This window comes from Tupaia chinensis, unplaced genomic scaffold (assembly GCF_000334495.1).
Source record: "Tupaia chinensis unplaced genomic scaffold, TupChi_1.0 Scaffold000146_1, whole genome shotgun sequence".
NCBI classification, from domain to species: Eukaryota; Metazoa; Chordata; class Mammalia; order Scandentia; family Tupaiidae; genus Tupaia; species Tupaia belangeri.
The window spans coordinates 7,341,373-7,353,643 of record NW_006159616.1 but is presented as its reverse complement, the minus strand read 5'-3'; the positions used below and the strand labels follow the sequence as shown (position 1 = coordinate 7,353,643).

Below are 12,271 nucleotides of genomic sequence, written 5' to 3'. Positions count from 1 at the left end.
TGGCCCCCCCCCCCCCCCCCGGGGGGGGGGTGATTTCTTGCTTTCTTTGTCTCTGTCTTTCTTGTGAGCGCCCGTGCCCTATAGCAAAAACCTCTATTTAAAAAAAAGGAAAGAAAGAAAGAAACCAACCAACCAACCAACCAACCTAGGCTTGTACTGATCTGGCCTGGGATGTGAAAGCTAGTGTTACCTGCCAGCCTGTATTTATTCTACCTTGTTACTAGTTTCTTCTGCCACCCACCCACCACTCAGGAGAGCCTTTTTGCTTTCTCCTCTTGAAGTTTAGGGTTCAGTTGTCATTTACTAGTCGTGTGGCCTTAGGCAAGTCACCCCCCCCCCCAGCATGTAGCAGGCTAGTGATGTTCACGCATGGACTATGGTGAGCATTAGAAGTGGTAAAGGGAGGGGACAGTGCCTCATGTACAAATGCCTGTGTCAGGTGCTTGGAAAACGCTGCTCCTGCTGCCACTGCCAAGAAATGCCTGAGGCAACCTTAGCTCTTATTTTGAATGGGTAGTGTTGCTTCCTTGGACTCAGATAGAACCAGTTCAAATTCTTTTTTTTTTTTTTTTTTTTAAGATTTTTTAAAAAAACTTTATTTTAATTTGACCAGACGGAGACAGAATGAGAGAGAGAGTCCAACGCCCTGAACCACCATGCCACCTATCGGCCCTGACTCAGTTCAAATTCTGACTCCAGGGACCGGCAGGTGGTGTGGTTCAGGGCGCTGGACTCCCACATTGCCCACCACGGTTTGAGTCCTGGACCTTGTCCTCACTTTCTGCCTCTCTCGCTCCCTCTCACTCTTTCGCTCTCTGGTCAAACTAAGTAAATAAATAAATAAAATTAAATTTAAAAAAAAAAAAAACCCAAATTCTGACTTCATTACCTACTACCAATGGAATTGTGGTCAAGTTACATAATCTCTCTGAATCTACCCCCATTCATTTAAAAATAATTATTTTTATTTAACTTTATTTGTTATTATTATTATTTTTATTTTCAAGTTTGATCAGAGAGAGAGGGAAAGTGAGAAAGCAAGCACCAGGTCCAGGACTCAAACCGCAGTCGGCCATGTGGGAATCCAGCACTTTTAACCACCACGCCACTTGCCAGCCCCTGTCGCTCTTCATTTGTAAAATGGAGATATATCTGTAAAATCCTGTCGCATTAGGATTATTCGTTAATTCAGGTGTTGGCTACTATTAGGTCGTTGGGAAAGTCATGATGTATTTTTCTATGCAAAAATGCATCATAACTTTAACAGTGACCCAATATTTTAGGTACTCCGGACAACAACACTCGATGAGGTTTCTACTCTCATAAAGCTCCCTAGTGGGAAATGACAGACAATATGCAATAAATGTTTTATATACACACAGTGAATAAAAGTAAAATAGATTAAGAAGTATATGGGGTCAGCAGGTGGTTAAGGTGCTGGATACTCCCACATGGCCAACCACAGTTCAAGTCTTGGACCTGGTGGCTTGCTTTCTCACTTTTCTTCTCTGTGTGTGTCTTTCTCTGTCAAATGAAAATAATTGAGTGAATACATAAAATTTAAAAAATTATTTTAAAAAAAGTATATGAAGTGACTATATATGTGGTGGGGGTGCCATTTTATAAAAATGGTCAGAGAAAACTTTCACAGAATGTGGGCACAAACAGTGAAGAAGCTGGTTGAAGTGCGTTCTAGGCTGGGGGAACAGCAAATGCAAAGGTCCTGAGGCTGGAGCATGACCAAGGAACAGCGGGGGCCAGTGTGTCTTGTGTAGAGGAAAGTGATAGGAGACGAGGTCAGAGATAGCAAGGAGCCGGATCTGGTAGAAACTAATAATAGGCCATGATGGATATCACCTTGAAACAGGAAGCCATGGAGGATGCTGAACAGAGACTAACTTGGTTTTTTAAAGGTTTGCTCTGGGGGTCAGCAGATGGCATGGTGGTTGGGTGCTGAACTCCCACAGGGCTGACCACAGTTTGAGTCCCAGGCAGCTTGCTTGCTTTCTGTCTATCTCTGGTGGGTGCTCATGGCCTATGGCAAATTGGAAAACCAGCAACTGGACATTCATTCCAGGGCATGGATGATTTGGACTGGGAGGGTAGCAACACACGTGTTGAAGATATGGGATATGTTTTGAAAGTAGAGCCACCAAGATCTGCGGATGTGGAAAATGAAAGCGGCATCAGAGATGACTGCCAAGTCTCCAGCCTGAGCCTCCAGAGGAATGGAATTGCCGACATGGTGTGATGGGTTGGGTCAGGGGAAGAAGAGAGGAGGAGACTTGGGAGTTTGGTTTTGGACGTAAGTTGGACACCTTTTGATGTCCAAGTGGGAGTGTGGAGTCAACAGTTGTGTATCAGTGCTTGTTAAGCTATGGGATTGCAGATCACTTGAGAAACCAGCATAGATTCAGAAGAGGAGAGGTCCAAATTCTGGCATCTTCCAGGGTCAAGTGAAGAAGAGGAGCCTGTCCTATTGTAGGAGAAATCAAATACAGAGTCTGAGGAGCTGCCAGGGAGGTGGGAGACAGCAGAGTGGTGTTTGTGAGGCAGAGTGAAGAAAACGCCTTAAGGTGGGAACATCAGATAGTGTCAGATGCTTCTGCAAGACTGACTGAAATGAGGATTTAGAATTTACTGGAATTTGGCAGCAGTGAAGGTCATTGGCAACTTATACAAGAACAAGGTCGGTAGGGTGGTGGGACTTAGAGAGATGAATGGGAGAGAGATGGTTAGTGCTGCTATTGACAACAGGGCCCCAGCAGGGCACTGGGCAAGTGCTAGTTGCTATTAGGCCAGCATGACAAATGGGGCCAGAGTAGGTTTTGCACATTGGTGAACATCATGCCCCTTTGCTGCTTAATGTGCCTGTTGCTGGTTGCTGAAAGTAGTGTGCAGCAGGACCACGTCTTACTCTGGTTGCATGCTAAAGTGGTGTTGTCCAACAGAAGGTACGTTGTAAGCCACATGTGTGGTTTTTTGTTTTCTGGAAGCAACATTTTAAAAGTACTAAGAAATGTGAATTTTTTTTTTAAGGTTTTTGTATATATACTCACCAGAGAGACAGAGAGAGGGAGAGAGAGTGAGACAGTGAGAAAGGAAAAGAGAAATCACCCCCGGGGAAATAGCCATGCCACAATCCCTTCTCCGTTCTCCTCTCAGGATTCTGGGCACACACATACATGCATGCACATGCACCCTGCATGATTTTCTCCCTCCTCCCCCACCCCTACATGATTTTCGAGCACCGGGTCTGGGACTCGAACCACAGTCACCTATGTGGGAGTCCAGCACCTTAACCACCATGCTGTCTGCTAGCCCCAATTTTAATATTTTAAAAATATATCCAACATAGTATTTCAATATGTAATCAACATTTTAAAATGTATGAATTTGTGGCCAGCAGGTGGTGTAATTAGGGTGCTGGACTCCCACATGACTAACTGCAATTCGAGTCCTGGACCAGGCAACTTGAAAAATCACTCTGTGGTATGCTTGCCCAAAACCCCAGGCAAAAACATAGAATGTGTGTACTCGCCAAAGAGAGACACAGAGAGAGGGGAAGTGAGAAATCCCCAGAGGAGACTGCCACGCCTCAATCTCTTCTCCATTCTCTTCCTGGGATTTTGGGCACGCACAGACACACATGCACCTAGCGTGTTAAGTTTCAAGCTGCCTGTCCAGGGCTTAAACCACAGTTGACCATGTGGGAGTCCAGCACCCTAACCACCATGCCACTTGCTGGCCCCATTAAAATAAATAAATAAATAATTGCTGTAGGGCATGTGTACTCACCAGAGAAAGAGAGAGAGAAAAGGTGCCTCCTCCCCACCCCCAAGGGTTGGCATGTCACAGTCCCTTCTTCTCCATTTTCTTGGGATTCTGGGGACACATGCACACATGCCTGGTGTGTTTTCTCAAGTTCCCGGGTCCAGGACTCAAATTCTGCAGTTGACCACCTGGGATCTAGCCCCCTGAATCACCATGCCACCGGTTGGCCTCCTCTATACTCTTTTTATGCTAAGTCTGGGAAATTGACTGTACAACTTAAAGCACATTTTCTTTTCAGGCTGACCATGTATGAAGTGCTTACTAGCCACAGGTGGCCATGGCTCACAGTGAGTGGCTCAGTGAGAGATCTTACAAAGGCGAGTGTGACCAAAGGATTCCCTCTGACTGGGAAGACTCAGATTCAGAAAGCTAAATGAACTTGGGAAAGAGATCAGGAGTGGTTTTCCCTTCTAAGCAAGAATTGCTCAGTCTGCACAACCTACCACCCCAAAGTCCTTCATGGTTTTCTGGTACCTCTCATTTTTTCAAATTGCTGGCCCTATGAATTATAACTAATTTTCTGCAGATAAGTTTTCCAGAAATACACTTAAAAAAGAGATGGAAACATTCTAAGATATTTTTCTAGATTTGACTCTTTAGGTCCAGAAGTATCTTACTTCATTTTCTTTTACTTTTCCCATTCATGTTTTCATCCTCTTCCCAATTTCTTATGCCCTTTCTCTTCTTAAAACTCATGTCCTTTGGGGCTGGCAGGTGGCGTTGTGGTTGGTGGTGTTAGACTCCCACATGGCTGACCACGGTTCGAGTCCCAGACTTGGCAGCTTTCTTTCTCACTTTCCTTCTCTCTGTCCGCTTCTGGTCAAATTTAAATAAATAAGTAAAGTTAAAAAAAAAAAAAAAGAAAGTTATACAAGGTGTGGGGCCGACAGGTGACATGGTGATTAAGGCACTGGACTCCCCAGTGGCCGACCGCAATTCGAGTCCTCAGCTGGCAGTTTGGTTTTTTTTGCTCTTGCATGAGTGCTCTCTCTCTCTCTGGTCAAATTGAATAATAGTAATAAATAAAATGAAATATTTTAAGAAATTTACACCAGTCCTGTGTGTACGCATGTCCAGAAATCTGGAGGGGAGAACGAAGAAGGGAATGCAGTGTGGCCACCTCCCAGGAGGTTATTTCTCATTTTCTGTCTGTGTCTCTCTGGTGAGTGCATGCAAAAAACAACCAAAAAAACAACTCTTCTCCTTTAGGTCTCTATAGATTTTCCTAATTTCTCGTGGTAGGATTACTCCCCCTTCATTTCCTCTAAAACACTGTTCATATGACTAATCCAGCTACTGCAGTTCATTTATCTGTCTTCTCCCACTTGCCTGGGCTCTGCACACCAGCAAAGATTGGCTTAATCTCCTCTGGGTCTTCTGTAGCTAAGCACATCTCCTACTTTGTATAGTAGGTTTTCCATAAATACTTAGCTCCGATTTTTTTTTCAGTCACTGCAGTGGAGTAAAAGTAGAGGGACTTTGAGACACATTAACAAAGCATAGACTGGACTGGCAGGTGGTATGGTGGTTAAAGTGCTGGACTCCCACATGGCTGACTGTGGTTTGAGTCCCAGGCCTGGTGGCTTGTTTTCTTGCTTTCCCTTTCTCTGTCTGTATCTCTCTGGTAAAATTTTAAAATAAATAGTAGTAATAATAAGTCAAATAAAATAAATAATTATTTTTAAAAATGGAGCATAGACTTACCTAAAGAGGGAATTTTAGAACTATATCCTGTGTCCTACTGTGACCCACTTAATTGAAATGGAATGTTTTTCCTTGGTATGGGAATAACAAAGGAAGTAGAAATGTTTTATAGGAAACGAACTCTCAAACAAACTAACTTGATTTTGTATTAAAAAGGCAAATGGGGGGGACCAGCAGATGGCATAATGGTTATGTCACTGGACTCGCATGTAGTCAACCACGGTGGCTTAAAACTCACACTGGTTGCTTGTGCATGCATGCACAAAATCCTGAGAGGAAAATTGTGGCTTGGCCATCTCCTCTGGGGGGCGATTTCTTGCTTTTTGTTTGTCTCTCTCTCTGGTGAGCACATGCACCCTATAGAAAGAATCTCCTTTTTTTTTTTTCTTTTTAAGAGGTTTTTGCTAGACAGAGAGACAGAAAGCAAGAAATCACCGCCCCAGGGGGGGGAAGGCCATGCCACAATCCCTTCTCCTCCATTCTCCTCTTGGGATCTTGGGCATGCACGCACACGCGCCCGGCATGAGTTTAAGCCACCAATCTGGGACTCAAACTGGCATCAACTACATGGGAGTCCAGCGACATAGTCATTACACCATAAATACTGCTGGTCTCGAGAATCTCTTTCTTAAAAAGAAAAAAAAAAGCAAATGTTTGAATTCATGGCCTGGCTGTGCCCCATTGTTGTCATCTGTCTACTTCTAAGTACTGCTTTTTGCTTTTTTTGATTTATCCAATCTTGTTAGCCCAGGAGTTCATTTTTTTTAACCTGAGGGTGATCCTGAAGCATCACTGAAGAATCAAACCTGGGTGGAGAATCAAACCTGGGTAATTGGACTTTTTTTTTTTTTTGGAGAGGTTTTCGCTATAGGGCGCATGCGCTCGCCAGACAGAAAATTTTTCTGCCTGAGACTCTCACAAGCATGTCCCTTGCAAGGTTAAGAGCATCAGCAGCTAGGGAAGCTGTGCATTCTCTTCAGACAGGTTGAATTTGCAGACATTGGCTTGTGATTTCATTCACCTTGTGGCTATAACCTCTCCTTTACCTCCCATCAAGGGACAGAACCACCTCCCTCCTGCTATGCATCTTCATTATTCCTGTCTCTCCTTCTAGCTTTGTTCTTTCAGACTGAGGGTCATGGACCACCTCCGTGTGGAGGTGTGGCCCCATGGGGCACTCATAACTGGATCTGGTAGCAGGTCTTTTGCTTAGGATTGTAGATGACCCAGAGAAGAAAGGTTAACCCACCTACTAGAGCAGTGTCATCTTTTGGAGTCTCCTTGGTGCTGCTTGGCGAAAAATAAGGAGCCTTTCCAGAAGAAGCCATAGGAAATCAAACTTAGCCAGTCCTCTGTGGAGCGCCTGTGCCCTAGCACTTGCCTTCTGCCCTGGTGCCCCTTTCCCACTTGCAGAATTAGATTAGAGCTTACAGATTTCTTCCACCAGCCAGGGAGCCTGGGCCTCTAACGCAGGAACTTCGACCTTGGGCAGGGCTCTGTGCATCCTTGTGAAAAGAGGAGTTGCCTTTGGGTAATATGATTCCTTGTTTCAGCTGTTTAGATGCTTCCTCACATACCATTCTGAGGCCTGCTTGCTTCCACTGGGCCTTTGCTCCTCTGGAGGAGACACATTCTCCTTGTGCACCCTGTAGGAAAGTTTCAACGTGGTCCAGCTTTTCAGAGCACAAGTCTGAGAGATTGATCGCCAGGCCTTGTCCGAGGAGAGAATGGACTGACTCCGGAGTGCGATGGATGCGGTGCCCTCTCCAGCTGCTGGCAGAGCACTCCCTCTCCTGCTTGGGTGGCCCTGAGCACACTGGTGTCCAGTGTGCCATCTGGAGACAGCCAGGATCTGCTTTCCACCAAAGCTGCTTGGGTTTACATCTCGTTCTGTAATCTGATGTAAGAATCCCTATCCAGTTCTGATAAAGCCATCCTGCCCAACGTGATGGGGTTGGATGGGAGTTTTAGTTACTGGCGTGCCATGGAGCAATGAATTGAGGGAGAAACAAAGAGAGGCTAGACACCTGATGGCTTTTACCAGCATTTCTGGGAACTTGAGCAGTCGTGGAGGTGTCCCATGGGGGAAAGCCTTGTTTTAGGGCTGCCTCCATGCCTTACTGCTTTGACTTTGGGTAAATTCTTTAACTTCGCTGACCCGCATTACCCGGATCTGACAGAGGAGATTTAAAGCTACTTTGTCTAAGGCTTCCACCCTCCAACTTTGATGTGAATAGAAAATGAATGTTAGGGAAAGTGTCGACAGCCATAAAGCATTGTGTTGACGTCAGTCATTATTTTTAAAGTCAGTCGTATTATGCGCCAAGTATGCTGGTCATGTTCTAGTTTGAGGACAGATGCACATTTACTCAGACATGGCCCAGAATGTCCTCTGGGTGGACTTTTTTTTTGGATTTGGGCTCTATGTGTTGGGACTGCACAGATTCTCTATCTTCCCTAAAGCCCTGAGAAAGAAGGAAGCAGTTTGTTCTCTGAAAGGAAACCAGGATGGGACCTCTCAAATTCAGCTAGTGTTAGACCCATTTGCCGCTGTGTCTTTTTCAGCCCTCACAGTGACGTGGAAGAGAGTTCACATAATGAAGTTTAAAAATTCAGAACTTTCCCATAATAATCTTGAATTTGATTTGTCCTAAAATGGCAGATCTGACTCTACCAGTCAGGACTTGATGGGGCAAGTGCTCTTTGGTTTCCCCAGCCCCTTCACATGCCCAGATGTGTCCCCTCCATACAGAGTCTAGCTACCTGTCCAGCCTGTGCAACATTTGGCTTGACCCTGTGTGAAGACATCTAATCCTGCAGATGTTAAACTTCACATTTACGATGGAGGAACTTGGATGGGAGTCTCATTCTCAGATTGGAGCATTGATCCAGTATGGAACTTTAAAACCAGAAATTATTTGTCATAAGCCTTGAAAGGACCTTAAATGATGACAGGCATTAGACTAACACTAAGAGTAATAGGCATTAGTATTTACTCAGGCAATAACACGCGTATTAATAGAATACAATTTTTTTTTTTTTGGAGAGATTTTCACTGTAGGGCGCGTGTGCTCGCCAGACAGACAGACAGAGACATAGAGACAGAAAGCGAGAAATCACCCCCCCAGGGGGGATGGTCACGCCGCAATCCCTTCTCCTCCATTCTCCTCTCGGGATCTTGGGCACGCACGCACACGTGCCCGGCGTGAGTTTTAAGCCACCGGGTCCGGGACACGAACCGCAGTCGACTACGTGGGAGTCCAGCGACATAGCCATTACGCTAACTGCTGGTTCCAATAGAATACAATTTTGATAGAAACTGCAGATTCTGTGTGTCTGTGTCAGGACACAGAAAATATTCAGATCATTCTCTTCCTATTGGTGTATTTTTTTTTTTCATTTTAGTTATTGAACATTCATCAGGCACCAACTGTGTTCCAAGTTGGAGTGAGAAATTTTCATTTTAAGACCTTCCAAGCCCCTGCAGAGACCTGGTGCCCTTAAAATACAATATATGTACTTGTCTAAATATATTATAAAGACAGCTCAGCACCAGTTAAAGCGGGTATCAGTGTTAGACTGGATTTAAATCGTTTCATTTGTTTACAAGACACACAACAAAAACAAAATCACCTCTGTTTGGAGAAGCAGATCTGCTCTCCTGAGAAATGTAATTTTGCATAGTTTGTTCCTTCTGCAGTAGCTGGATAATCTGCCTGCTCTGAGGATGGTTAAGCAAGTGGGGCAGTGAAGGAACCTAGAGTCTTGGTCTTTGCTCTCTGCACAGCTTCTGCCTCACTCGCCTGCCTGGTGTATGGATGCTCGAACATGACTATGTGGAAGGAGCATGGAGCCACTCATGCCAACCACCTGAGGGTCAGGCTGCCATGGACACTAAACTCCTGCCTAAGAGTTAGAGATTAGGCCTAGCCTGGGCTCTGGCCTGCTGCAGTGGGAGTTCAGGGCCAGACTGTGTTGAGAGGTAGACTTGCCTTCTCTTCCGTCTTCTCCTTGCTTTTTTTTCTGACATGGCGGTTTTGTGTTAATCGGGACCTGTTGGGCTCTGGTTCTGAGAGAATCTGGTGGTATTCTCAGGGTTCCTGTTTCTTCTTCTTAAGTTCCTCTTGGGCTTCACTTGTAGACTTATAGACTTCCAATTTCACAAATACTAGATGTCTGTTTCACTGTAGGCCTTTCGCTAGGTGTTAGTCATAGAGAGTTCAAGTCCATAATGGTAAAAAATAAATTATAAGGTATTTCATACGTGTGAACATGAAGGGCTGTAAAGGGAATGTTTGTTCCTGAAGAGCAGGCCATTAACCATGCTGGTGAGATCAGAGAAGTATTGATGGAGGAGAAGTAGACAGCCAAGATGGTTATGCAAGGTAAATGTGTGTGCAGGAGAGAGGATGCCACCCGATGGAGCAGCACGCTGGGATCTGTGGATCAGAATAGCTCAGAGTTGCTATGGTGCAAAATGGGACTAGGCGATAAAAGCAGGTGTGGGGAAGGCATGCTGAGGAGCTTAGACCCTGCAAGTGGTCAAAGGATTTTAAGTGGGGAAATGATGTGCTCAGATTTCTGTTTAGAAAGTTGATTCTAGTGGCTCTGTGAAGGACAGGATGGAGGCCAGAGACCAGTTGGAGGCCATGCAAAGAACCCAACTCAGCAGTTAGGTCTAGAACTATCGCTGTGGCCATGGGGATAGAGGGAGATGGACCCAGAGGGAGTCACGTCACCAAACCCCAGAGTCTAGCCCACATTCATTACCTCAAAGGATAAGTCGTACCACTGGCTAGAGAGAAGACACTGCCCTTAGCTCTGAAAATAAAGACCTAAGTTTTTATTTGAAAGAGAGATTTTTTTCCACTTTTTATATACATCTTTTTCCTCTAGGAAATAGACAGACGGTTGGAAAAAAAACTGAAGATCACACAAAAGGAGAGGTAAGGCTGCTGTCCGGTCTGAGGGCTCGTGCTCTCTGCCGCTCGAGAGCTGGGCAGTTAGTGGTGTTCTCCAGCTGGCTGTGAGCTTTAGCACACCGGGCTCCTGGGCAGTGAACCCTTCCCTCTGAGTCAGAGGTGAGGATGTGGATGCCTTCGGAGTGAGGCTACTGTATTGCACCTGCCTCTAACCTTAGTGGGTCCCGATGTTAGGCCGTCTGATGCAAAGTGGGCGGGCAGCAAGTTGGAAGCCTTACGTTTTAGGCTTGGCTATGCCCCAGTTGCTTTGAGTTTTGAGGCTAGCTGTTTCTCCCTCTGGATATCAGTTTCTCTGAATGTGACCTAAGGAGATAGATGATTTCTTGGGCTCTCAGTGACTTGGTGGTTTAAGTTGTTATTAGGGTATCCTGGAAGAACAGATTCTCAGAAACTCTTGCGAGACCTGTAATGATAGCTTTGTTTCCCACCCAGGCAGCAGAGGCAGCAGGTTTCCAGAGTAGGTAAAAATCAACTGTAGCTGTCTTTGGGGTTGGGTAGCCTGTCAGTTTTCCATAGCAGGAAGTAGCAAGAAGAATAGAACCTCTCTTGAATTTGCTTAATGGGCTGCACAGTTGTTCTGGGGTGCTCTACCCACCCACTAGCTTTTTTGACACCCTTCTCTTCAATCAGATTGCCAGCTCCTTATCTGTCTGCTCACAGTCTCAGAAACTGCCTAACCCTTGGTTACTGTCCCCTTCCCATGCCATTCCTGTTGTGCCCAGAAGTTGCTCTAGTTCCCCCTGGCAGCAGCCGAGTTCCTCTAGTTCCTACCCCTCCTTATAGCCAAGGCTTTGGAAACAGGCCTCTGTCGGTCTGTTTGGTTCTGAGGAGAAGCAAGTTTACTGTTCTGGTAAGGGCCTTTGTGGCTGTTATGAGGTGATTACTCATGCCTGGGTCCCTTTCTGTCCTCCTGTGGCTTTTGTTCTTTTCCTTCCTGTGTTGTTTTCCCTCTTGCTTTTTTGTTGAGTCCACCTCTCATGGACACATCGCCCTGACATGCATGTCCACCAGCCTTGGACAATGCTTCTGTCTCGGGCATTGCCAAGCACCATTTGTAGGGTGGTCCTTCACCTCAGCCCCGCCGCTGTCCAGCAGACCAGAGCCTGGTGAAGGAAGTCTCTGCACAGAAGCTCTGTTGAAGAAGTGATTCGGTGTTGGGGTAGCTTGTCTCTGGGAGGCTCAGGTCACTCACCAGAAGGCTGAGGCAGTTTGGTAAATCCTGTCTTGATGCCAGGCAAGGGTGACTGGCAGAGCAGGCTGTTTTGTAGTGTTCAGCTGGTTTGAGCACACAATGGTGGATGACCTCAACTGAGAGTGGACACTTTGTTGACCTCCAGGCTCAGGAGCTCTCACCTCACCAGCCTGTCATGTTCTGACCTATATAGGGCCCGGATTTTTAACTGAAGTCACTGGATTCTGGTCGTGAAATGTTGTGGCACAGGGGATAAACAGTGGTCGATGTGACCATGTGAACATAAGGATGGAAGTCCCAGAACAAGGTGATGTTCCAGCCCCCTCAGCCAGGAGTTAGGTCTGAGGAACAGTTCCTATGGGCTACTGGAGCTGGTAGCAAAGTTGCTTTTTTTGGGAAACCCTTCCTGCAAAGGAAGGGGGTCTCGAAATCTGGTCAGAGGCCAGAAAATGATGTGTAGCATTGGTAGGAGGAAAAGAAAAGTGATGAGGAGTGCGCATGGGACATGGATGGGCCTCTGGTCAAGGGTGGGATTTGTGAAGCTGTGTTTGCTCTTTGT

At 45.8% G+C, this 12,271-nt stretch overlaps 1 protein-coding gene across 1 annotated transcript in view; it reads left to right on the top strand.

Annotated features, from left to right (window-relative positions):
* The window catches only part of SZRD1 (SUZ RNA binding domain containing 1), a 26,598-nt gene that overhangs the window by 10,083 nt on the left and 4,244 nt on the right, over positions 1-12,271 (top strand). Inside the window, exons 2-3 of the mRNA XM_006145237.3 lie at positions 10,435-10,484; positions 11,037-11,042. Coding sequence (XP_006145299.1) covers positions 10,435-10,484; positions 11,037-11,042 — 56 coding nt within the window. The remainder of the gene's footprint in view (positions 1-10,434; positions 10,485-11,036; positions 11,043-12,271) is intronic.